The 26358-nt window shown below is 37.9% G+C and overlaps 1 protein-coding gene across 2 annotated transcripts in view; it reads left to right on the top strand.

The window, feature by feature from the left end:
• Window positions 1-19947, top strand: part of plcg2 (phospholipase C, gamma 2) — a 34604-nt gene extending 14657 nt beyond the window's left edge. For both annotated transcript variants that reach the window (XM_051724052.1, XM_051724051.1), the window contains exons 19-33: window positions 29-148; window positions 872-1052; window positions 1950-2018; window positions 5412-5521; window positions 5647-5740; window positions 9442-9508; window positions 9914-10080; window positions 10623-10725; window positions 12870-13073; window positions 14265-14404; window positions 17202-17313; window positions 17567-17746; window positions 17864-17952; window positions 18372-18532; window positions 18605-19947. In XM_051724052.1, the coding sequence (XP_051580012.1) occupies window positions 29-148; window positions 872-1052; window positions 1950-2018; window positions 5412-5521; window positions 5647-5740; window positions 9442-9508; window positions 9914-10080; window positions 10623-10725; window positions 12870-13073; window positions 14265-14404; window positions 17202-17313; window positions 17567-17746; window positions 17864-17952; window positions 18372-18532; window positions 18605-18650 (1843 nt within the window). In that variant the 3' untranslated portion in view covers window positions 18651-19947. The remainder of the gene's footprint in view (window positions 1-28; window positions 149-871; window positions 1053-1949; window positions 2019-5411; window positions 5522-5646; window positions 5741-9441; window positions 9509-9913; window positions 10081-10622; window positions 10726-12869; window positions 13074-14264; window positions 14405-17201; window positions 17314-17566; window positions 17747-17863; window positions 17953-18371; window positions 18533-18604) is intronic.
• The last annotated feature ends 6411 nt before the right edge of the window (window positions 19948-26358 follow it).

The following is a 26358-nucleotide window of genomic DNA, read 5'->3' as shown; positions in this document are numbered from 1 at the left end:
CATGAAGTTGTGGTTTTCTCATCTCCAGATGGTTTTACAGTAATCTGAGTCGAGGCGAGGCAGAAGACTATCTGCTGAGGATCCCTCGAGATGGAGCATTCCTCATCAGACAGAGAGAAGATTCAGACTCTTACGCCATCACCTTTAGGTGCTGCTCTTTATTTTCCTTGTCCCCATTAGTGGTGCTTGCTAAACCCAAGAATTAAACTTAGTCATGCAACTCGTCCCTCATGGTTGATACCTCATGGTCTACGACCATGTTGGATACCTTAAAATCATGCAGCTTGTTGACTTGAGGTCTGCTATTACTTTTCTGCATGATTGGATTGGATTTTTGCCTGGCGGACGATAAAATGGGCAAAATATGTCATACTCTTACATTGATGGAGGGACTGAGGTATATCTAGGGACCAGAATATCATAGAGAGTTGAGGTAGGCTTTTATGGCTTGAGCCAGTAAGTAACCAAAAAGCTACCCAGAAGCAACTAGGAACTCTAGCAACTAGCAATGCCCTTAGGCAGATAAGGGAGATATCCAAAATGTGCAGTTTTCAGGAGCAGAACTGATATACAATAGTGTAGATAGGGCACAAAACTCTAATAAACGTTCATGCTATTCAAGTCAGCCATTTTTTAAGAAATATATTTGTTGTTTAGACTGGGGTGATGTTATCATGTTGACTAGTGGTAAAGATTTGGACTGGTATGATTCATGGCATGGTTCATGATCTTTCATCATTATGCCCTTGTGCAAGTGTTTTATTGTGCTCCAGAGGGACTATCCCTGCAAAAAGTATGCAGTAAGTCAGTTTGGATATGGATGTCAGTTAAAATAAAAATCTCTAACAGCTTTCTCTCTGCTGACATATAGAGGTGAAGGGATGGTGAAGCACTGTCGGATACACAAAGACGGCGCTATGTACGTGCTTGGCACCTCAAGTGAGTTTGAGAGCTTGGTGGAACTGGTCGACTATTTCCGAAAGAAACCTCTTTATCGGAAGATCAAACTGCGTTACCCTGTGACACCAGAACTAGTGGAGCGATTTAGTTCGGTAAGAAAAACCTTGCAAAACAATGTTCCTTCACAAGCTGCAAGCAGTACTACAAAACAAAGTGCAGTGATTGAAAAGCATTTTTTTCTCTGCATGCCGTGTTTGCATAGATTCTTCAAAGTTGTGAACAAAGTCACGTGTTCCTCTGCTCAGGCCACAGTTTGCATGTTACGCTTGCATGCTTTCATCTGTAGTAGCTATCTTGGTTCAGTTACCATGACCACCTTTCATTGCCCCTTTTTTCAGTCAAAGCTCAGGCCAACCATTTAGAATAAGCAACATAATATGCGCAGCATACATTTTTTAAATTTTATATATATTCCAAATATATATTTCAGTTAATCTTAACTGGATTAAATATGTATTCCTAAAAATTACATGCAGAGTAAAAACTACATAAATCATGAATAATACACAACGCTTATATTAATATACTTAATATAATAAAGAATTAAAATACTGTATATTATTAGACTACAATATACTCAACAGAAAGGCATACTGAAGTATTAGACAGTACAGCATGGCAATGCTATCTTAGATTTTAGAAGGAATGATTTTGGAATATTACTCAAGCACTAATGATAAAATTTCATAAAGTCACATATCTTATATACATTTTATCAGTTTATGTGTATATTGTTTGCCTGTTGTTTTAAAACGTTTCGAAATTCAACCAAAGCAGTGCTTTAGAATCAGCTGTTTAATAATTAGTAATATCACTGAAAATCTGGATTTCAGATTCACCTTTCCAGGATCAAAACAGTTTTCTAACAATCAATAAAATTCACCTTCTTGGTTCAAGCAAAGAAATGTTGTTAGCTTAAATCTATTGTGCATGGAGAAAAGTCTAAGAAACTTTTTTTTCGACTTTCTTCCTTTTGACTTTTTTTTCAGATAAACATTTCTGCTTCACTTTATGAATCGAAACAGTATGTCGAGGCCAACGAGATAGAGCCTTCTCTGGTAAGCACTTTAAAGAGAAAATACTGTTACATGTTAGCATGCACTAGAGGTCATCTCTTGTAGGCTGGAGAGGAAGTGCTACTGCTGGCTATCTTTTTCTTTCATAGGAAACTGATCGTCTCGAAAGAGGAAATGCACCCTGACTAAAACAGCAATGTCATGTGTAGCCTGTATGACATATATGTGGCACTGTTCAATGTTTCTAACTCTTTAAATTCCCTTTAAGGGAATATTCCGGGTTCAACACAAGTTAAGCTCAATTGACAGCATTTGTGGCAAAATATTGATTACCACAAAAATAATTTTGACTTGCCCCTGCTTTCCTTAAAAAAAAAAAAAAAATGTAAACATTAAAATACTCTCTGTTTCAAAGGTATAGCCACAAGACAAGCTGTCATTATAATGTTGCTCCCTCTAGGGTGATCTGTGACAAATTCATGACTTTTTTCCAAGAGAAAATTAATACCATTCGCCACCTTTCACCAATACTCCATCGGATATTGTATTTAATTTGGTTACTGGTTCTGCTGATTTCTCTGGTTTTCAGCATGTCTCTCTCTCTGATCTTAGTGACATAGTTAGTGATATGAGGCCTACTACCTCGCCACACGATATTGTTCCAGGTAATATTTTAAAAACAACTTTTGCAACTATCGGTCCGAGTATACAAAAAATGATAAATTCTTCCCTATAAAATGGTATTGTCCCAGGATGTTTTAAACATGCAGCTGTCCAACCTCTACTTAAGAAACCTGGTTTAGATCAAAATTGTTTAAATAACTATCGGCCTGTTTCCAAGCTGCCATTTCTATCTAAATTGTTAGAGAAAGTGGTGTTATCCCAATTACTTCCATTCTTAAAGTCAACAGACATTTTTGAACCTCTACAATCAGGTTTTACAACTTATCATAGCACAGAATCAGCTTTGCTGAAAGTGTTTAATGATATACTGTCTACGGTTGACTCTGGGAAAAATGCTGTACTAATTCCATTAGACCTTACTGCTGCTTTTGATACAGTGGATCATAGCATTCTCCTTGTGATGTTGGAACATTGGACTGGTACAGTGGTTTAAATTTTATCTCACAGATAGGGTTTTTTCTGTCACTATGGATAGTTTCTCTTCATCTGTAGCTCCTGTCCTCTGTGGGGTCCCACAGGGATCCATTCTGGGGCCAATTCTTTTTAATTTGTATATGCTCCCTCTTGGAAATATTATTAGGAGACATAATATCTTGTTTCATCTTTACGCTGATGACACACAGCTTTATCTGCCATTGAAATCAGGTGATTCTGTTCAACCTCTCTTGGACTGTTTTGAAGACATAAAAAAGTGGTTATCGAGTAACTTTCTCCAGCTAAACAATGATAAGACTGAAATGATTATTTTTGGTTCTGCTGAATCTAGAAGCACTCTTGCTAATAAGCTTGGCCAATACTTCCCCAATGTTAACTCGCATGTAAGGAATCTTGGTGTCATTATAGATTCTGACTTGGGCTTAGTCGGACAGATAAATTCAGTAGTGAAAAACAGTTTTTATCAGTTACGAATGATTGCTAAATTTAAATCAGCTTTATCTTTTCAAGACCTGGAGACTGTTATTCATGCCTTTATCACTTCTCGATTGGATTATTGCAATTCCCTTTATTTTGGTCTTCAATTGGTTTAAAATGCTATGGCCAGATTTTTGACATCATCTAGAAAATTGATCATATTACCCCAATCCTAGCCTCTCTGCACTGGCTTCCTGTTTATTTCAGGATACAATTTAAAATACTGTTGTTTGTTTTTAAAGCTCTTAATGACCAGGCCCCACATATATTAGGGATTTGATACAGCCATACGTACCTACTAGGTCTTTAAGATCTGCAGACAAACTATTATTGCATATTCCCCGGTCATGTTTTATACTTAAGGGTGATAGAGCCTTTGCAGTTGCTGCCCCTAGGCTATGGAATCAGCTACCACTTGACATTAGACAAGCTTCATCACTGTCTATTTTAAATGCAGGCTTAAAACACACTTGTATTCTCTAGCATTTTGCAGTATCAATTGAGATTGTCTTGTCACATTTTATTGTATGTATTTTAATGTATTTATTTTATTTTACTGTATTGTAGATTTTTCTGTTCAGCACTTCGGTCAGCTTTGCTGTGTTTGAGTGTGCTTTAGAAATACATTTTACTTACTTACTTACTATATTGACATAACCTAAAAGGCTGCTCTGCAAGGAAGAAGCCAATGCTCCAAAACTGCCATAAAAAAGCCAGACTGCAGTTTGCAAGTGCACATGGGGACAAAGATCTTACTTTTTGGAGAAATTTCCTCTAGTCTGATGAAACAAAAATGGAACTTTTTGGCCATAATGACCATCGTTATGTTTAGAGGAAAAAGGGTGAGGCTTGCAAGCTGAAGAACACCATCCCAACCGTGAAGCATGGGGGTGGCAGCATCGTGTTGTGGGGGTGCTTTGCTGCAGGAGGGACTGGTGCACTTCACAAAATAGATGGCATCATGAGGAAAGAAAATTATGTGGATATATTGAAGCAACATCTCAAGACATCAGCCAAGAAGTTAAAGCTTGGTCGCAAATGGGTCTTCCAAATGGACAATGACCACAAGCATACCTCCAAATTTGTGGCAAAATGGCTTAAGGACAACAAAGTCAAGGTATTGGAGTGGCCATCACAAAGCCCTGACCTCAATTTGATAGAAAATTTGTTGGCAGAACTGAAAAAGCATGTGCGAGCAAGGAGGCCTACAAACCTGACTCAGTTACACCAGTTCTGTCTGGAGGATGGGCCAAAATTTCAGCAGTTTATTGTGAGAAGCTTGTGGAAGGCTACCCAAAACGTTTGACCCGAGTTAAACAATTTAAAGGCAATGCTACCAAATACTAACACAGTGTATGTAAACTTCTGACCCATTGGGAATGTGATGAAAATATAAAAGCTGAAATATATCATTCTCTCAAATATTATTCTGACATTTCACATTCTTAAAATAAAGTAGTAATCCTAACTGATGTAAGACAGGGAAAGTTTTCTATGATCAAATGTCAGGAATTGTGAAAAACTGAGATTAAATGTATTTGGCTAAGGTGTATGTAAACTTCTGACTTCAACTGTAAGTGCCTCACTGTAACCTCGATTTTGCTTTTTTTAATGGAGGGACATCGAAATACATTTTTGTGGCAATCAACATTATGCCACAAATGCTGTCAATTGAGCTTAACTTGTATTGAACCTGGAATATTTCTTTAAAGAGAAATGATTTCAGGAAACTAGAGCCTTACAGGCTCTTAGAACTGCTAAGAAGTTGTATGGTTTGCCCCAGTGCTGTTGCAAATCGTAGCAAAATTGTACTCATGTTGATGTGTTGTTGTACTGCAGCCCCAAAGCACAGTGAAAGCCCTATATGACTACAGGGCCATGCGACCAGATGAACTTAGCTTTTACAAGGGTGCTTTGATCCATAATGTGACCAAGGAGGCTAACGGATGGTGAGATTCTCTTAATATTATCTAGATAATGAAATACTGTAATTAACTGTAATTATACTGTCTGTGATTGATTACATTTAATTACCACACCACTATTTCATTTCTTATTGTGTCATTTCTTTCAGGTGGAAAGGAGACTATGGAGGGAAACTGCAGCAATATTTCCCTTCAAATTATGTAGAAGAAGTGGCCAATTCCTTACCTGAGGCCAATTACCAGGTAAACCATATTAACTCACTCAGGAAGAATTTGGGTGTAAACAAACATGTCAATTGGTACTTGGTAGTCATTTGCATTAATGCATACAAACATACAGTATACCCACTAGGGCTGCACGATATATTGCATGTATTGTAATATAGCGAATGTATATATTGTGATATGCATATTGCAAAGGCTTGCGATAACTGAATGATTTTAATACTGTAAAAAATAATGTTTATGGCAACGCTAATAGCAGAAAGTAGACTGAGCACGCGATTGTCACTTAGTGTGTGTGCTTATAGTGTGCATAGGCCGAAAAGCTTGAGATATTCCCCATTCATTTTCTCCATTGTCATTTCAACATTAACAGATTGGGCAATTACATGAGAGATGAGACATTTCAGTAAGTTGTATTGTATCATTTAACATACCCTCTGATGTTCATTTATGTTTAGTTTTTTTTGTGCTATAAGTTGGAGAGAGCGTTGTTCCCCACTCCGTTTGAATAGGCAGGTACCACAATCTGTCACACAAAGCATTAAAGTAAAACAAAATTTTCTTTGTTTGAATTTCGTGATAAAATTGACAGAGTTTGAAAGCCTGGACAAAAATAGTGTTTCTCCAAAAACTATTTCTGACTCAAATGATGAGGTGTGTTACATTTGCGGATATGTAGCTAATGGTAAAACCATATATATTATATGCAATATTATACAGTCACCGGACACTTTATTAGGTTCACCTGTACATCTACTTATTCATGCGATTATCTAATCAGCCAATCGTGTGGTAGTAGTGTAATGGATAAAATCATGCAGATATGGGTCAGAAGCTTCAGTTAATGTTCACATCAACCATCAGAATGGGTAAAAAATGTGATCTCAGTGATTTGGACTGTGGCATGATTGTTGGTGCCAGATGGGTTAGTTTGAGTATTTCTATAACTGCTGATCTCCTGAGATTTTCACGCACAACAGTCACTAGAGTTTACTCAGAATGTTGCAAAAAACAAAAAACATCCAGTGAGCGGCAGTCCTGTGGACAGAAGACTCTTTGTTGGTGAGAGAGGTCAACAGAGAATGGCCAGACTGGTTTGAGCTGACAGAAAGGCTACGGTAACTCAGATAACCCCTCTGTACAGTTGTAGTGAGCAGAATAGCATCTCAGAATGCACAGCACGTCAAACCTTGAGGTGGATGGGCTACAACATCAGAAGACCACATTGGGTTGCACTTCAGTCAGCCAAGAACAGAAAACTGAGGATGGAGTGGGCCTACCATTTGTGTACCTCAGCATATTTGTCAGACCAAGTGATGTTTTTCCAGTTGTCTGCTGTCCAGTTTTGGTGAGCCTGTGCCCACTGCAGGCTCAGTTTCTTGTTCTAAGCTGAAAGTTGTGGGACCCGGAGGGGTCTTCTGCTGCTGTAGCCCATCTGCCTCAGTGTTCGACTGTTGTATGTTCAGAAATGCTTTTCTGCATAGAACTGTTGTAACATATGGTTATTTGGGTTTCTGTCACCTTCCTGTCAGCTTGGATCAGTCTGGCCATTCTCCTCTGACCTCTGTCATCAACAAGCCATTTTCGCCCACAGAACTGCCACTCACTGGATGTTTTTTGCTTTTTGCACAATTCTCTATACACTCTAGAGACTGTTGTGCATGAAAATATTCAGAAATATTCAAATCAGCCTGTCTGGCACCAACAATCATGCCATGATCTAAATCACTGAGATCTCCATTCTGATGGTTGATGTGAACATTAACTGAAGCTCCTGACCCATATCTGCATGATTTTATACATTACACTGCTGCCACACAACTGGCTGATTAGATAATCGCATGAATAAGTAGATGTACAGGTTTACCTAATAAAGTGGCCGGTGAGTGTGTATTTGCAATTTGGAACATAAGACAACTGGGTCATTATCAAAATATGGTGACAAACATGTCCCTTGACTTTTCAATCATGAAAAGGTGTCACGATTAGCAGAGGCAGGACCCAAACGCAGAGTGAAGCAAAAAGATTTTATTAGTACCAAAAACAAAGCCAAAAAACACAAACTACCCAATAGGGGAAAAACAAGGTCCAGGGCTATGCTGGATCAAAAAGGAGCAAAAACAAAGGACCGACAGGACGAGAGAACAAGACGAACTGGCACAGGACAGCGCACACGAGGAGACTAAAAAGGGAGAAAAATCAAATTAACAGGCAGGGCAGATGAGACAAATGAAATGATAATGGGCAAACAAGGAGGTGGGGTATGACGCAGGACTGAGAGACATGAGGCAAAACAGAAACAAAACAAAGCCACATGCTCTCACAAAACACAAACTCCCAAATGGCACAAGCACATATCGCCAGGACAGTAAGGCAACATGCGCTCATGCCAGCTGACAGACAAAACAAGAGAATGCATGGCAACGGCAACAAAGCAATGCCATACCATGCACTCTCACACTAGACAAAGCCTGAGCATACATCGCAAAGCAAACACCATGCGATGCACGCAACAGGCGACAAAACAAGACAAGACACCTGTGCGAGAGTTCGGCCACAAATAAAACCAGCATCTAAGACAGAAGTGACCGAACCCCAGCACAACGTTAAGACGAATCACGAAGCGCACCCGAGGTCGCAAGAGACAAGACACAAACAACTGACATGAGTGCATGCCACAAGATGACATAAGAGCAATGCACTCACACCAATAAAAGACAAGACATGGAGTATGAGTGTACGGATCCTGACACCAGAACCAAAAACGAACCAGACAGGAGTGTCAGGATCCATACACCATGCTCCGAACATGAAACACAAGACCGACCGAAGAGCGCACGGCAGGGAAACCACAACCCGAAGCCATATGCTCACACAGAGACAACAAACAAAATACAACACCCGACATAGAACAAGAGTGTCAGGATCCTGTCACAACAAAAACCCAGACTGACAAAGTGACAGGATCCTGACAAAAGATTGCAAATAGTCAAGAAACCCAGTTTAAAAGGTAGCATTCTTTAACCTAACCTTTTATTAAATTAATAAGAAATGGACTGACTCTATATTGTTTTACACATTCTTTGTTGAATCCCACCATGTTGAAAAAGTTAATAATTTACATTTTACCTGTCATTTTTGCACATGGTTCATTTAAAAATGTCATTAGTGTTACATTGTTTAATGTTCATGTGAAAGATTTATACTGGAAAAAAAAATTTAATGGTATGATTGATTTATTTTAGTCTGATCATTGACACCATCTTAGAAAATGTATCTTTTAAGAGAATTTGTAACTGGTGTTACAACCCTTGCTTCATTCGTGAAACAAATTTAAATAATAAAATAACAACAGTGAAGTTGTCCTTTATGAATAAAAATAATGTCAAGACGTTAAAAAAATACCCTCAGCTTTTATGGCTGAAAACTGGACTAAATCTAATTGTAAATTTCAATATTTTGTTTAGTCGGAAAGTCAATTTTTTTTTTTAGAAACTATGTTTGTGATCTCTGGGATAGACAGTCCTTTTTTTGCCCAATAAACTTCAGTTTATTTGGGCGGTGGGAGTTCCGACGTTCCGTGCGTCACCATAGGATTATCGCGTTCCATACTGCATTGTGCAACAACTTATTACATATCACATTTTCCTCCATATCATGCAGCCCTAATACCCACATTAAAACACAGAACGTCTTTAAGAATACATGTTCTCTTTTAGGCTGAGGAGGAAAATCCATTAGGTGACCTATGTAAAGGGGTAGTGGACATCTCAAAGTGTACTGTTGGTAAGATTATCTTCATAATCATCGAGTCATTGAAAGGGATAATTCACCCAAAAATGACAGAAAACAGTTCTGTCATCATTTACCCAACTTCATGTTGTACCAAACAGCATTACTTTTTTTAGAATGTTAGCCTCAGTCACCTTTCACTTTCAATGCAACTTCTTACAACCATACAATGAAAGTGAATGGTGACTGAGGCTGACACTCTCCCTAACATCTGCTATTGTGTTCCATAGAAGAAAGTAAGTCTTACTGGTTTAAAAACAACATGAATGATGACAGAATTTTTATTTTTGGTTGAGCTATCCCTTTTACACCTGTATAGGCAATGTTCAATATGATTTGTGATGTTATCAAAATCTTAATTTGCTAATCAAACTGATTTTGCTCTCACTTCATTTCCAGTTCGCTCAGCCAAACATGGCAGGCCTGTGGTGGTGACATTGCAGAATAAGGAAAATAAAGAGGACATGATGCCATTTGATTTGGCCACTGAGACCACTGAGGAACTGTATGAATGGTATCAGGTGGCCTGGGACATCACACAGAGAGAGGAAAACCAAAAGTTTGAGGTCTGTCTCAGACATGCTCAGATCACACACTCATGTTTGGATCTTTCTTCTTTTTCCTGTATAAAGTCTTTTATAGTGCCTGTTGGACTGAACATATTCACTTCCTATGATTTAAAATCTCACTTAAGATACTTAACATAACCTGTATATACAGTATTGTTTGACTTTAACCAGACAGATTCAGGGGGTGTTTAATTGTTGGGTGTAGACAGGGCCTAAGGAGGATTTAGGCAGGAACTATAATGTAAGAGTAGTCATGTAATACACCTTAAGTCAAATTGATTGATGAGGGGGCGTGGCCGGACGTTTCTACCGGAAGGTTTACCATTTCCGGCTATTGTTATCCTCCAAACACACATCCGGCTATTGTTATCTCTCAAACACATATCTGGACTACCATTTCCGGCTATTGTTATCAAACATAAACATCTATCAGCTACTTCCGGCCATGCCTCCTCATCAATCAAATTGACATATGGTGCATTACTTGACTACTTGCAAGTTTGAAGTTTATAAATGTTTATAAAACGTTCCCATTACAGAAAATAAAACAGAACGAGGTTGAGAGCAAAGAGGAGGTCGCCAGTGAGATGTCAGAAATAGTCGTTTACTGCCAGCCTCGCAGCAAAGATAAGGACCGCTTTGGTACAGTCACAGTTCAGATTTTTATGATGAATTAAATATGCATGTATACCTATTTGATTACATATAAGATTACATACAGTGGCCCTAAAGAGTATTTGGACACTTATGCCAATTCAGAAATAAGATAGTAAATTATTAAAGCTGAAGTGTGTTAACTTTTTTGGTGTTAAAATAATTTCTTCTATGCCAGAGACAACAGTAAGTTATATTCAGCTATAAAAATTGTTTGTTTTGAATGGCCGTCTATACCAACACAACAACATTTACCAATAGCGTGAGTTGGGAGCAGAACTATATGTTTGTTCAGTCAGTAACAGACAGGGAAGGCATATTCGGAAAGCTTGTTTGAAAACAATGTTTCTTTTTGAAATTCCGTTCAGCGGCACTAGTGGCGCACAAATTATACGCTACAGATTTAAACCAAATGGCATCTCCAACCAAATGATGCTAAACTTTTTCTCAGAACTAACTTCACTTTTCTGGTCCATTTTGCAATTACGTTTAACCAACTGGACCCAAAGTGATTTTTAATTGATGTATAAAATCAGTTCTCCTCAAGTTCACACAGGAGTAACCTCAGGTGAATGTCTTCACATTAACTATGGACATTCTCCACAATGTTTGGCAGCCAGAAAGTGTCCAATTACTTTTTGTCCTAATTTTCAACAGTATATCAGTTGTATTAGAATTGTGTATTCAAATCCAACAAAAATCTTTTTGGCAAATGTTTTGCTTGAAAAGTGTGCCTGTGCTATCTTTCTGTAAAATAAATGCTATTTGGTGTAATATTTTTTAATGTAATAATTAGGCAAGTAATGATACATAAATTTCACGATATGATATGATACGATGCATAGCCTCACGATACGATACAATACGAAACGAGCACTCACAAATGTTTCGCTGAAACTTATTCAAGGATTCGACATAAATGTCTTTTAAATCATAAATGCCACAAAAGTGTCTGATATTGGCAACAAAAAGCAGAGCTCTAATGAACTTAAACAGCAGCACTGCATTTATTTTGTTTGATTGTTGAGAAAAACTAATATGAACTGACAATTTTCATGTTTTTCTTGAGAAAATAAGTTTGTCTACACTCTAGTCATTTATATTTGTATAGCACTTTTCACAATACATATAGTTTCAAAGCAGCATTATAGAAAATCATGCCTTGTTGTCTGAAAGCCCCCTGTGAACAAGCTGAAATGACTGTGGCAAGGAAAAAACTCCTTTCTGTGTTATTTAGTGGTGAAAAAAAACCCTGACCTCTGGTTTTACAATATATGTACATAATCCAATATTATTTAGCGGCTTGAGCAAAAACCAATCGGCACACATAATTCTTTTCTCTTCCCCCATTTCACTTTGCATGTAAACTTTACCGGCGTTATTTCCAGCTTATAATATGTGCACAAGTGTTGTTCTCAAAGCTGTTGACATTTTGAAGTCAAAAGCAGATAATTATAAGTCTCATGTAATCGCGGGTTTCTTACGTTGTCAGTCTTTTGAATAAGCTGTTTTTTGATAGTTAAGTCTCATGACTTAAGAGCGTCTTACTGTGCATGTCACGCTCAGTGTCAGCTGGGAGAGGCGGCTGTTAAACTTACTGCTAATGTTTCTGCCTCACAAATCCACCGATTTGTGCGGTGATGTCGGCATAAATAAAACGACATGTTTGATGTACTGTAGCACCAGGACCTGAAACTGTTGTTTGGCAAAAAAAAAAAATGTACCGCTAGAGTACAATCTACTTGCCATTTGCCATTGATTGACTATAAGTGTGTTGCTCTGTTTTCCTGTGAGCACTCAGCGCCACCTCTCCGGGGAGGAGACTGTTTCACAGCTCTCAGTATTGCGCTGCTTGGTTTTAATTACACTATAATGTGTTTGTTTATGTATCGTACAGTACATATGGTATTGTATAGTGAGCGTTGTATCATACGATACAATACGATACAAATTTTTTTTTTACAACCCTAGTAATAATGCATTGACATTCATATATTTTGTATTGTGTAGGGTCCAAATACTTTTGGGGCAACTGTATGTATCATAGATCAATTTATAACTATATAATAATAAGGAAAATTGTTTTTATAGAACTCGGTGATGTCTAAACAATTCTTTCTCTTGTATTTCAGACAATTATACCTACAAAGAGGTCCGCTCCTTCATAGAGAATAAGGTACCCAACAAAAGCAAGTCAGCTCAACTTATTAAGTATAACCGCAAAGCACTGAGCCGCATTTACCCTAAGGCACAAAGGGTGGATTCCTCCAACTATGACCCGTATCCTCTGTGGATGTGTGGCTGCCACATGGTGGCTCTTAACTTTCAAAATGCAGGTAATAATTACGCAGAGGCAGAGAGATAATTACACAATGAGCCTTTTACATGCACGTTCTTACACGATCATGCTTAATAAGCCGAAAACGCGTGTGGTTATGTAAACGTAATAAACAGTGTTCTTTTATCGGTAAGAATAAACCGGTCGACATGGGTAGATTTTTGCCCATCACGGCGATTTTGAGTGGCATGTAAACACCTTTGCCGGTGGTCTCACCGGCTTATCCAATGTACGCACATGTTGAGCACGTCTCTTCACGGTTTGACATCAAAACCAGAGAATAACGCGATTATTTTAAATCTCATGTAAACACGGTTTTCTTGCTTTATCAATTTTTAAAATAAGCTGAATTTTGGGAGTAATCAGCATATTGGTGTGCATGTAAACGCGCTCATTGAAAGGTTTGTTTAAGGAACGTTTAAAATTAGGAGAAGGTGAGAAACATACAAACTTTTATGAATAATGCAAGAATACTGTAAGATAGGGTGACCATATTATTGTGTCCAGATGCTATTAAAAATATTTTTTATACTACACTTCTTTTCAGTTCTCCTGCTGTGCCCTGGTGTACTTCCCTAAAGATAAATTTTTTATTACAAACTCTAATAAAGTTTTGGTGCTCGTCACAATATTTTGTATGGATACTATGTGAATAGAGACCCAGGGCTTGTTTCTCCCCTCACATGACCTGACCTTTTTAATTGTATTTCTGACTTTTTTGCCATTGACATGCAAGTGCCAGCTTTACAGGTCACATACAGAGGTTGCGCTACAAATATCTGATGGATTGAGTTGTAAAATTTCCATCACAATCTGTTTTTATCTGTCATAGTAGTTTAAATTTCTATGATACGTAGTATATTTAATGTTGTTTCAATATGGTCAGCAATTCCAGTTAAAAATGTTGGGGAATGTACTTTTAAAAGTGTACTTAAGTTATTGATGTTTCTGGATGAGAGTGGCAGAGCACTCTGGCAATCTCTTTTGCATGTGCAAAGAGTGAGCAGGCAGGCGATGGAGAGAGAGAACGTGTCCATTTTTAAATCTCGGGGGGGGGGGGGGGCATTTTTCACGCCCGGAAAAAGAGGTTGTATGGTCACCCTACTGTAAAATAAAAATAAGAAGAGGAAATAACAGATGCTCAAAAATGAACTAGCCCTTTAAATCCTTTAGTTACTTCTCTCCTCAGATAAGTACACTCAGCTGAACAGCGCCCTCTTCAGTCTGAACGGAGGCACAGGATATGTGCTCCAGCCTGAGCTGATGCGGTCAGATAATTATGACCCTTATCAAGAGAAGAAGAATGTCAAATATACCATCACCATTAGGGTAAGACATGATCCATATTCCCGATTCACACAGAGGAACATTCAGTTATGAGTTTAAGAACTGAACAACTCCTGCTTCTTTTTTTAACGTAGAAATGTTATTCTGATGCATCTCAATTGTTCAGTGTTCAGCTTGACATGGAAAATCCACTTCTGAACATTTTCTAACTTACCTAAATTAATTTTAAATTTTCTTCAAAACAACACTATAAATTGCTTTCATCAATACTTAGAGCCACGGTTTTCAAACTGGGAGCCAGCAGAGCATTTTAGGGGAGGCACGGAGATTGATGATAAATTCACCAAGTGAAATCAAAAGATACATAAATACTATACAAATTAATTGTGAATATCAGTGAAAATTATTAGCTTAATAGACCATAGTACAGCTTAATAGACTGTAGCTCTATGGTGTTATAATACTGTTATGTCTTGAGCACAACATGCATATCATGCGAGAGTGCATCCATGTACCGGTTGTGCCAGCACAAATCTCTCAGCTCACATAGGGACGTCCCTCAAAACTGGACACAGCTCTCAAATATACAGTACGCTGCTCTATGAAATCTCCCTGCACTCGCTCAGGGAGGCCATGTGCGTGCTCTAAAGGTGTCCTATGCATTGGCAAATCTATTATAAAGCCATAAAGCTCAGCTTCTGTTCATTCATATTCTGCCTCTGTAGACGTGTTATGTCAAGAAGAAACGATACTGGAGTTTGAGTAATCAACTCGCTATTTGGCCGGTAATTTGTTTTTAGGAAATGCAGCATTACATTTAAATTCGTATTGTAAGAATGATATTCTGACACTCGCTGATGATGTAGAGGCGTGAGCAAATAAAACTGTCAATTAAGATCATCTGTTGTGACTGACGTCTTCTGTCACCTCAGTGACAAACAGCTGCACAAGTTTATCAAGAACGCAGAAAATCCGAAATGCGAAACAAAGTCACACGCGTCCATTATTACGAGTTCAACATGATATTGGGTCGATGGGTCTTCATGTGTTTGTGACAGGTGCAGTTTTACAATAGAGACGGAGACTGGCTTATGTGATGCGAGTTTATCACAGATATAGGCTAAAACAGTTAAATATTCTCATTGTCATGAGAACAAACCTGTATTTTTAATAAATATAACGCAGAATATGGTTTAATATTATTAATAGAAACCTTTATAGCTGTTCATCACGCATCAGTGTTTGACGCATTGACTGAATGAGTCTGTCAGAATGTATTTAAGGGTATTGATCAGCAATGGTGAATTGCTCCAACATCTGAAATATGATGACTTTTTACACTGCCTGGCCAAAAAAAAAAGTTACTGTTTCGATTTAAATAAGCAGATACTTAAGAGCCTATGATTGGATCATTATTGCAGTGATTCATATGTTTCAGCTGGCAACAATTCTTTTAACCCTAACTGATGCAGTGTGTAGCTCCTCGTTTCTTAAACAACCATATCGGAAGATGTACCCCGTGGTCGTGGAAAAGATGTTACTGTGTTTCAGAAGGGGCAAATTATTGGCCTGCATCAAAGAAAACAAAGGAGATTGCTGAAATCACTGGAATTGGGTAAAGAACTGTCCAACACATTATTAAAACATGGAAGGATAGTGGTGAACCATCAGCTTTGTGGAAGAAATGTGGTCGGAATAATACCTTGAATGATTGTGATCGGAGATCACTAAAACGCTTGAAGTCACATTGTAAAAAAATCGCCAGTAGAACTCACGGCTATGTTTAATAGTGAAAATTAGAGCATTTCCACATGAACAATGTGATGAGAACTTACAGGATTGGGACTAAACAGCTGTGTGGCCACAAGAAAGCCACTTGTTAGTGAGGCTAATTGGAAAAAACAACTTCAGTTTGCTAGGGAGCATAAAGATTGGACTGTGGACAATGGAAAAAGGTAATGTGGTCTAATGAGTCCAAATTTACCCTATTCCAAAGTGATGAGTGCATCAGGGTAAGAAGGGAAGCGTATGAAGTGATGCACCCGTCATGCATAGTACATGCATTGTACAAGCCTCTGGAGGCAGTGTTATGATCTGGGTTTGCTTCAGTTGGTCAGGTGTAGACTCAGCAACATTATGCAGCAATAAAATGAAGTCAGCTGACTACCTGAATGTTCTGAATGACCAGGTTATCCCATCAATGGATTTTTTCTTACCTGACGGCATGGGCATATTCCAGGACAACAATGCCAAGATTCATCGGGCTCAAATTGTGAAAGAGTGGTTCAGGGAGTATGAGGAATCATTTTCACACATGAATTGGCCACCACAGATTCCAGACCTTAACCCCATTGAAAGTCTTTGGGATGTGCTGGAGAAGACTTTACGGAGTGGTTTGACTTTCCTGTCATGAATTCAAGATCTGGGCCAAAAATTCATGCAACTCTGGACAGAAATAAATGTTGTGACATAAGGTTGTCGAAACAATGCCATGACGAATACACGCCTTAATCAAAGCTAAAGGCGGTCCAACGAAATATTAGAATATGCAACTTTTTTTTAGCCAGGCAGTGTATAATATAACACTGGAGGAAAATACCTATATATTCAAATAAGTGGCAAGAATGTACCTGCTTTATTTATATTTAAAAATGTTTAGGCTATGTTTTTTATTATTTACTTTGGGGGGTTAAGGGGGGGGCGAGGTCTTGTACATTTTCTCAGAGGGGGTGCTTACTGTCCATGACTTTGAAAACCCCTGACTTAGATTAATGAATATAAAATTGTCTGAGTATGATTATGTTTCTAGATGTCGCATGTACATTTTTCTGTTCCTCAGGTGATAGCAGCACGGCATCTACCCAAACCTGGTCGCAGCATTGCCAGCCCCTTTGTAGAGATCGAACTATGTGGCCAAACAGATGACAACAAATTCAAGACTATTGTTTGCCGTAAGACACAGAAAAACTCTTCAATTAGGAATCTGGAATTAGGAATCAGATTTTAACAAGATAAAATAGCTAGACCTTTAAAAATAGATACCTAATAAGAAATCAGGAAAGCATAGTACCTCATTGCTTAATTAATGACTTATTAATGTTAGTTTTGACAGTTAGTTTTTTATAATACTTTTATAACTTTATATCCATCAACCTTGGTAGATTGCAGCAAAATAAGCAGAGTTTGATGTGTCTGTATCCACAGATGATAATGGTCTGTACCCTGTGTGGCTTGGGCCGCACCATCAGCCTTCAGAGGAAGTTACTTTCAACGTATATGAGCCAGACCTCACCTTTTTACGTTTTGTTGTCTTTGAGGAGGACATGTTCTCTGACCCCAATTTCCTGGCCCAGGCAACTTTCCCTGTGAAAGGTGTTCGCACAGGTAAGTCTGTCAGCTCGCACAAATGCACTACAAAATGAAGACATTTTTGTAAATCTCTATTCCATGACACAAATTGGTGTTTTGGTACAAAACAAAACAAGCTTGTTGCTTGCACAGGGTATCGGTCTGTCCCTTTAAAGAACGGGTTCAGTGAAAACCTGGAGCTTGCATCTCTTCTGGTGTATGTTGATACACAGCAGGTGGAGGTAAGAAACAGCTTATTAAAATCTTTTTAACACCATGATCTCTAAATAAAATCTTTTGTTTTAGGAAAGAAAATCAAATTTTGCTTTAAAACTGAAGTGTGTATTTTCAGCGCCACAAGGGTCACTAAACGGAATTACAAAAATAGTGATTGGTCGACCAAACCGTTAGTCCCGTCCCAAACTCATGCCATTGGGTGAGCAATGTTGCTGTGTTGGGTTGGTTGCAAAGTTTTGATAGTGCCACAGTGATTACACTTTTCACCGAAATCCACCTATAAATGGCTTACTTATTTTTCTCTGCATATTACGCTGGAATTGGAGAAAGTATTTTAACATCTAAAATATTACACACTTCGGCTTTAATAAATAACATGTTAGTTTAATGGAAATCCCCTGTTATATCTGACTTGTTTCTTCAGAAAGCACAGGAAGAACTCTACTCCTCCTCAAAGCAATTGCAAAAGCAGGCAGATTTTAACAGCGAATTCTGCCTCTATGACACTCACTCCAACCTACAGCGTGCCGCAGCCCCTCATCGCCGTGATGACCTCTCGCAGGAGTTCACATACACTGAGAAAAAGTGAGTGTACTTAGTTAGACCCATCACACTTTCTGTGAGGATATTCATATCTGTCCATCGTTCTCTCTACAGGATAAATAAACAGCAAAAAATAAACAACAGCAAGTTCTACTCATGAGGAAAAATCTGTTGAATGTCTAGTTGCCTCCCTCCCTGGTTCTAATGTTCTTAAGGGTCTCTTCCTCTTGGGTTCTGCTGCTCTATTACTGCTGGTGACCTAACAGGCCACAAAAAATGGGAAGTTGCAGCCATCTCACTTTTGTGCACACAAGAATAAAGTCTCTTTTGAAGGTGTAAACTATCAGCTAAATGTTCTGCCAGACTCCCAAGAGCTGTAAGCTGTAAACCTCTTTAAATTGGGTTGAAACTGGATGAAGGATTTTTGTGTTAACTGTGAAACTGTTAATCAAGACTGTCTTTATCAGATTGTATCATTTCTCATTCATATATTTGACACTGTATTAAACTCTTCTATTGAAAATGAATTCATTATATGAAATAACATAATCAAGGCATGTTATTTATTTAGTTTCTTTTCATGTTTTTAATATGCGCACTGGTTTGGTCAGATATTGAACGTAATAAAATTGTAAAAGAGGTTAAAGTGCTACTCTGTAGACTTCAGTGATAACTGTCGAATTGAAACCTAGAATCTGAGTGTAAAAGTTTACAGTTGACAAGCATGAGTCAACTTCTTTCATAATGATGTCACCCATACTTATATACAGGGTTGGGAGGGTTACTTTTGAAATGTATTCCACTACAGATTACAGAATACATGCTGTAAAATGTAATTTGTAACATATTCTGTTAGATTACTCAAGGTCAGTAACATGTTCTAAATACTTTGGATTACTTCTTCAGCACTGGTAGATTTTTTCACTTGTTTTGACTATAAAAACTCTGCCAGTACAGTAAGACAAATACACGTTAAAACTACATTCTCTGAAAAACCTAAATATCTTATGCAGTGTTGTTTCTAAAACAAGAGAAATCAAACTGATCTTGTTTTAAGGATTTTTAGATATGTTTACAGGAAAACAATACAAAAATTATTATCAAGAATAAGATTTTTGCCCTAATATGAAAGGTCTTACTAGAAAAAAGAAATTATGATCCAACATGAATTTTCTTCATAAAAAAATATGATCGTGCCTGGTAACATGTGCTTGTAAATTGGCTAGAAATAGCATTTTATCTTAGCGTAAAGCTGACAATTTACACAAGGTTTATTTCTATTTCTTCTGCTCCAAATTTACTTCAAACTTACTTCTCTGTCTGCTCGTATGAATGTAACACATCATAAGAAAGTGTTTCACTGCTGTTCAAATGCACTTTGGATCGCATCATTTATATGTATAAATGTTTTCCATCTGAAAGGACTAAATATTAAATGAAATGACAATAAAATTTTATTTCAGTAATCAAAATTATTTTTGAATGTAACTGTATTCTAATTACCAATGAATTAAATTGTAATTGTAGTGGAATACAGTTACTTGTATTTTGTATTTTAAATACGTAATCCTGTTACATGTATTCTGTTACTCCCCAACCCTGCTTATATATATATATATATATATATATATATATATATATACACACCGATCAGCCACAACATTAAAACCACCTGCCTAATATTGTGTAGGTCCCCCTCGTGCTGCCAAAACAGCACCAACCCGCATTTCAGAATATCATTCTGAGATGATATTCCTCTCACCACGATTGTACAGAGCGGTTATCTGAGCTACCGCAGACTTTGTCAGTTTGAACTAGTCTGGCCATTCTCCGTTGACCTCACTCATCAACAAGGCATTTCCATCCACAGAACTGCTGCTCACTGGATGTTTTTTGTTTTTGGTACCATTCTGAGTAAATTCTAGAGACTGTTGTGCGTGAAAATCCCAGGAGATCAACAGTTACAGAAATACTCAAACCAGCCTGTCTGGCACCAACAATACAGTACACAGCATAAATGAGTACACCCCCTCTGAACATAAAGATATAATTCTATTTCTAAATGATTACTATTACAATTTATGCAAAGATGACAAAATTGAAATGTATTTAACATATACTTAATAACATAATTGAAATATATGTTATCAATATCTGTAAATTAATTAAATTAGGCAGTTTTGCTTAAGTAAAGGGTTGCAAAAATGAGTACGCCCTTGAATAAATTCAAATAGTGTACAATATTTTAGTACTTAGAAAGTCTTCCATAACTTTTAAATACTGCTCTGACCCTTCTTGACATCACATGTACAAGTTCATGACATATTGTCACGCACATCCTCTTCCACTCCTGGAGGATGACCTCCTTGAGTACTCTGTTTAATGGGGAGTGATGCTCGACTTGCACCCCACAGGTGCTTAAATAGGGTTGAGGTTGGGTGACATACTTTCTTGTTTATCCATAGGAATGCAGCAGTGGCATGGTCATGGTAAAAAAAAAATGCCCAACTTTGTGGTGGGAAGAGAGGGTGCCATCTTCTCTTTTAAGATTTTGAACAAAAAAACAAAAACATCTGTGAGTTCATTATGCCATTGATGAAGTACAATTCCCCCACACCTTCAGCACACCTGAATCCCCATATAAGAACTTTACCACCACTGTACATCACTGTGGGTACCATGCACTTCCCACTGTACTCCTGTGTGACACCATGCATTTTGGATTCCATCAGATCCAAAAACAATAGATTCTCAAAGGTCTGCACCTTTATCAGAGTGGGCCCTTAGCAAAAGCTAAACAAGCTTTTTATGCTTTGGGTTCAGCAGTGCCTTCCTGTGTGGATGACAACTTCTTAGCAGGGTGTGTCTTTTACTGTGTGAGATGAAACAATCCCTCCAGTTTGGCTTCCCACAGCTTTTGCCAGCTCTGAGGCACATGCTTGGCAATTCTTAGTGAAAATCGCTCATCATGAGGTGAAAGCTTACAGTGACTGCCTGAACATTTCAGCAATCTTGTCACAAGTCCATTCTTTTTTAATTTCTGTGTTACTTTTGCTACTGTGTTTTGAGCCAATAACAGTGATTTGCTAATACTCTTGTACCATTGTTCCCTTTTGTGCAATTAAATCATTTTCTTTTTTCATTTACTTGACAGTTCTCTCCCATGTGGTCCATTTGTTGTCAGCATTGAGTCTGAGAGTGACTCAATGAGACAAGTAAAACTTGTACACTTTAACCATCTATGTCTATTTGAGTGTGATGGTTCAATAGAATAATCTGCTGATCAATGTCCCTCATCTAGCACCAGAAAATATTTTATTAAGTTTTATATTATAACTTTCAGGAAGGTGTACTCATTTTTGCAACATGGCCTTTCATCATTTTAATAAGTAATTTTTATACTGTTTAGTATTGACATGTTTCATTAGTATCAGATAAACCAGAGTTGCTTAAACATTACATTATAAATGAACACCAGATATGTCTTATTTGTAAAGAGAGAGAGATGAATGTGTTTGGGGTATACTCATTTATGCTGTGTACTTTATATATATATATATATACACATACATACGGTACAGTTGTGCTCAAAATTTTGCATACCCTGGTAGAAATTGTGAAATTTTGGCATTGATTTTGAAAATATGACTGATCATGCAAAAATCTGTCTTTTATTTAAGGATAGTGATCATATGAAGCCATTTATCATCACATAGTTGCTTGGCTCCTTTTTAAATCATAATGATAACAGAAATCACCCAAATGGCCCTGATCAAAAGTTTACATACTCTTGAATGTTTGACTTTGTTTCAGACACACAAGGTGACGCACAGGTTTAAATGGCAATTAAATGTTAATTTCCCACACCTGTGGCTTTTTAAATTGCAATTAGTGCCTGTATATAAATAGCCAATGAGTTTGTTAGCTCTCACGTGGATGCACTGAGCAGGCTAGAGACTGAGCCATGGGGAGCAGAAAAGAACTGTCAAAAGACCTGCATAACAAGGTAATGGAACTTTATAAAGATGGAAAAGGATATAAAAAGATATCCAGAGCCTTGAAAATGCCAGTCAGTACTGTTCAATCACTTATTAAGAAGTGGAAAAGTGGAAGTGGAAAGTCAGGGTCAGGTAGACCAAGAAAGATTTCAGCCACAACTGCCAGAAGAATTGTTCGGGATACAAAGAAAAACCCACAGGTAACCTCAGGAGAAATACAGGCTGCTCTGGAAAAAGACGGTGTGGTTGTTTCAAGGAGCACAATACGACGATACTTGAACAAAAATGAGCTGCATGGTTGAGTTGCCAGAAAGAAGCCTTTACTGCGCCAGTGCCACAAAAAAGCTCGGTTACAATATGCCCGACAACACCTTGACACGCCTCACAGCTTCTGGCACACTGTAATTTGGAGTGACGAGACCAAAATAGAGCTTTATGGTCACAACCATAAGCGCTATGTATGGAGAGGGGTCAACAAGGCCTATAGTGAAAAGAATACCATCCCCACTGTGAAGCATGGTGGTGGCTCACTGATGTTTTGGGGGTGTGTGAGCTCTAAAGGCATGGGGAATCTTGTGAAAATTGATGGCAAGATGAATGCAGCATGTTATCAGAAAATACTGGCAGACAATTTGCATTCTTCTGCACGAAAGCTGCGCATGGGACGCTCTTGGACTTTCCAGCACGACAATGACACTAAGCACAAGGCCAAGTTGACCCTCCAGTGGTTACAGCAGAAAAAGTTGAAGGTTCTGGAGTGGCCATCACAGTCTCCTGACCTTAATATCATCGAGCCACTCTGGGGAGATCTCAAACGTGCGGTTCATGCAAGACGACCAAAGACTTTGCATGACCTGGAGGCATTTTGCCAAGACGAATGGGCAGCTATACCACCTGCAAGAATTTGGGGCCTCATAAACAACTTTTACAAAAGACTGCACGCTGTCATTGATACTAAAGGGGGCAATATACAGTATTAAGAACTAAGGGTATGAAGAACAGGGATCATTTCATTTTTTTCTTTGTTTCCATGTTTTGTTTTATGATTGTGCCATTCTGTTATAACCTACAGTTGAATATGAATCCCATAAGAAATAAAAGAAATGTGTTTTGCTTGCTCACTCATGTTTTCTTTAAAAATGGTACTTTGAAATGGTAAATGAATATTACCAATTCACCAAGGGTATGCAAACTTTTGAGCACAACTGTATATATACTGTGTAGTACTGTATAATACATATATTTCACTTCACAGCTGTTACTTACTTTTGTTCTAGCCATGCCAAAATACTGGTATTACCAGCATGATGGACGCGCCATCATTCTGATTAGTCCTGTGGGATCCTATCCACTAATCAAGGGAAGCTGAAATTAAAAGAATTCACATACACAACAAGTGACTGCACTGCCCAGCTTCTTGATGCTGAATTCAATACTTAGGCCTAATACTAGGAATAAGGTTTATCATACAAATAGATATAATCTAGAGCTAAAAGAGGAAGGAATGAAAAACAAACAAAAAAAAAACAACAAAAAAAAAACAGGTGATTTGATAACCAGACGCTTCCACATAATTTATAATTCAATGGAGTACAAAAGTTTTGAGTCAGAGAGCACTACAGATGGATGGAAATATGCAAAGGACACTAAAAGGAAATACAATATGACATTGATAACTGAAATTGAAAGGAATACGAAAAATGGCTTCAAAGGAAAACTACAAATATCTCAGAAATGAAAGTGCACAAAATGGAAAGCCCCTGGACATAAGGGAAAAAGTAATACAAGGAAGCAAATACAGGACTACTGAAATTCAACAGAAGCACTGGTGACTAACTTTAACAAGGAACAAATACGGAACAGATGTCACTTTCTGCATATGAATGAAGATTAGCATAACATAAAAAGCTCAAACAACAAAGATCATCATTCCTATAAGCCAGCATTACTAATACTACATGTGTCCATATGAAAGTCATGAATGTTGGGTCGCGTCATATTTTAAAGAGGTCATGACATGAGGAATACAAGTTTCCTTGATTTTTTGACATAAGAGGTAATTGTTCTATAAATACATTCAGTAAGTTTCAGAAATCAAAACCTCCTCTCCAGTCCAAAAGAGCATCTATTGTTTCCACTCTGCAAACAGACTCGTTTTTAAATCGGCTGTATTGTAATGTCACAGTGCAGTGTCATTTGAATATCCCCAACTCCACAACATACTGTTAATGTAGTTTGCTTTTAACCAATGAAGATTAAGATGTCCAGTAAGGTCCCCAGATGTTATGTTCCTGGTTGCATAGCTTTCCGAAGGATCCCAAAGTTAGGAACGAGTGGCTTAAATTTATTTAAACAAAGTTCCTGAACGCCTCATTGTCGGACTATTCTTTTTTGGCACATTTCTGTATGGATAATGAACTTTTAAGAATCATTATGATTCAGGCTTTGTAATGAAACTTATATGGAAAGATGGAACAGTGCCAACTATACTGGACACAACATTAATGCTGGTGAGTAACGCATTTAATTCTAGTGTTCCATCTAGGGCCTGTGTTGTGCTGAAATCTGACTTCTTGCTAGATTTTCATTCCCCTATCCCTGTAGCGCACCCCTACACCTACCCCTAACCATAACCATACTAGGGAATCAGAATTCAGACTGCGTAATCTGCATATAGGAAGCAGAGGCCCTATTTCCATCTGTCTGTGTTTGATATGTAAGGAATTGAATAGTCAGCCATTTTTATCACAAAATAAACCATGATCAGGACTCCAATGTGGAACGGATAGTGCTTATAATACAGTTACTTACCAAAGAAATACGTAATTGCTTACAAAATACTGATTTGAGAGTCAGTTATTTTAAGAAGAATGTGTAGCACGGATTGCAATGAAAGATAGTTATGTAGTATATGCAAGTAAAGTTGCCAGCTGTATCAGCTGTCTCATATTAGCCAGAATGTCCCGTACTATTGCTGAAATGAACACGCTGGGACATCGATTGTCCTGTATATAGCAGCTAAACAATCGAGGGTGACTCCCTACCCAGCGAACATACCATATTTACCTACATGCAGGGCTCAACATTAAACATAGTCATGTGCTTGTCCTTCATGGTAGTAAATTGGTCATTCACTTGTTTGGGTAAAAAAGTTACTTGTCCAGAGAGAAAGAAAGACAAAAGGAAGAAAAAAACAAAACAAAAGCCTCCATCGCCATCATTTACAGCTAGTTGGAATCACATTAAGATCACAGTAAAGTCAGAACACAAAAGGAGATGTTAGGCAGAATGTTCATCTCTACTAATTACTAAGTACTTTTGATTTGAGCCATTCATGTGTTATTGGTCTTGGAACTGCCAGTCAGCTGTAAACAAAGCTGACTTCATTCCTGCCAGTGCTAGCCAATCAGATCTCAACATCCAAGCCTTGACTGAGATCTGGATTCAACCAGTGGACACAGCCACACCCTCTTTCCTCTCCACCAACTTAATTTTCTTTTTTTTTTGATAAAAATGGCTGACTATTCAATTCCTTACATATCAAACACAGACAGATGGAACTAGGGCCTCCGCTTCCTATATGCAGATTACGCAGTCTGAATTCTTAATTTATGACTTGGAATGTGGGGGCTTGAGTTAGGTTTTTTACGACTGTGTTAGGCCTGCCTTTGTCTTCTTTGTCCCCTCCTTTGTCCTCTATCTGAACACATGAGGCCCAACACCTACTATCTCCTCCAGGCCATTCCTCCTATCCTGCCTGCACTCACACACTTTATTAACACCTCTCTCTTCACTGGTACCTTTCCCAATACATTCAAGCAGGCTTTAGTAACCCCACTGCTTAACAAACCCACACTAAAGCTTCCAATC

The sequence above is a fragment of the Myxocyprinus asiaticus genome, chromosome 18, assembly GCF_019703515.2.
Source record: "Myxocyprinus asiaticus isolate MX2 ecotype Aquarium Trade chromosome 18, UBuf_Myxa_2, whole genome shotgun sequence".
NCBI classification, from domain to species: domain Eukaryota; kingdom Metazoa; phylum Chordata; class Actinopteri; order Cypriniformes; family Catostomidae; genus Myxocyprinus; species Myxocyprinus asiaticus.
This window is presented reverse-complemented; position numbering and strand designations above follow the sequence as displayed.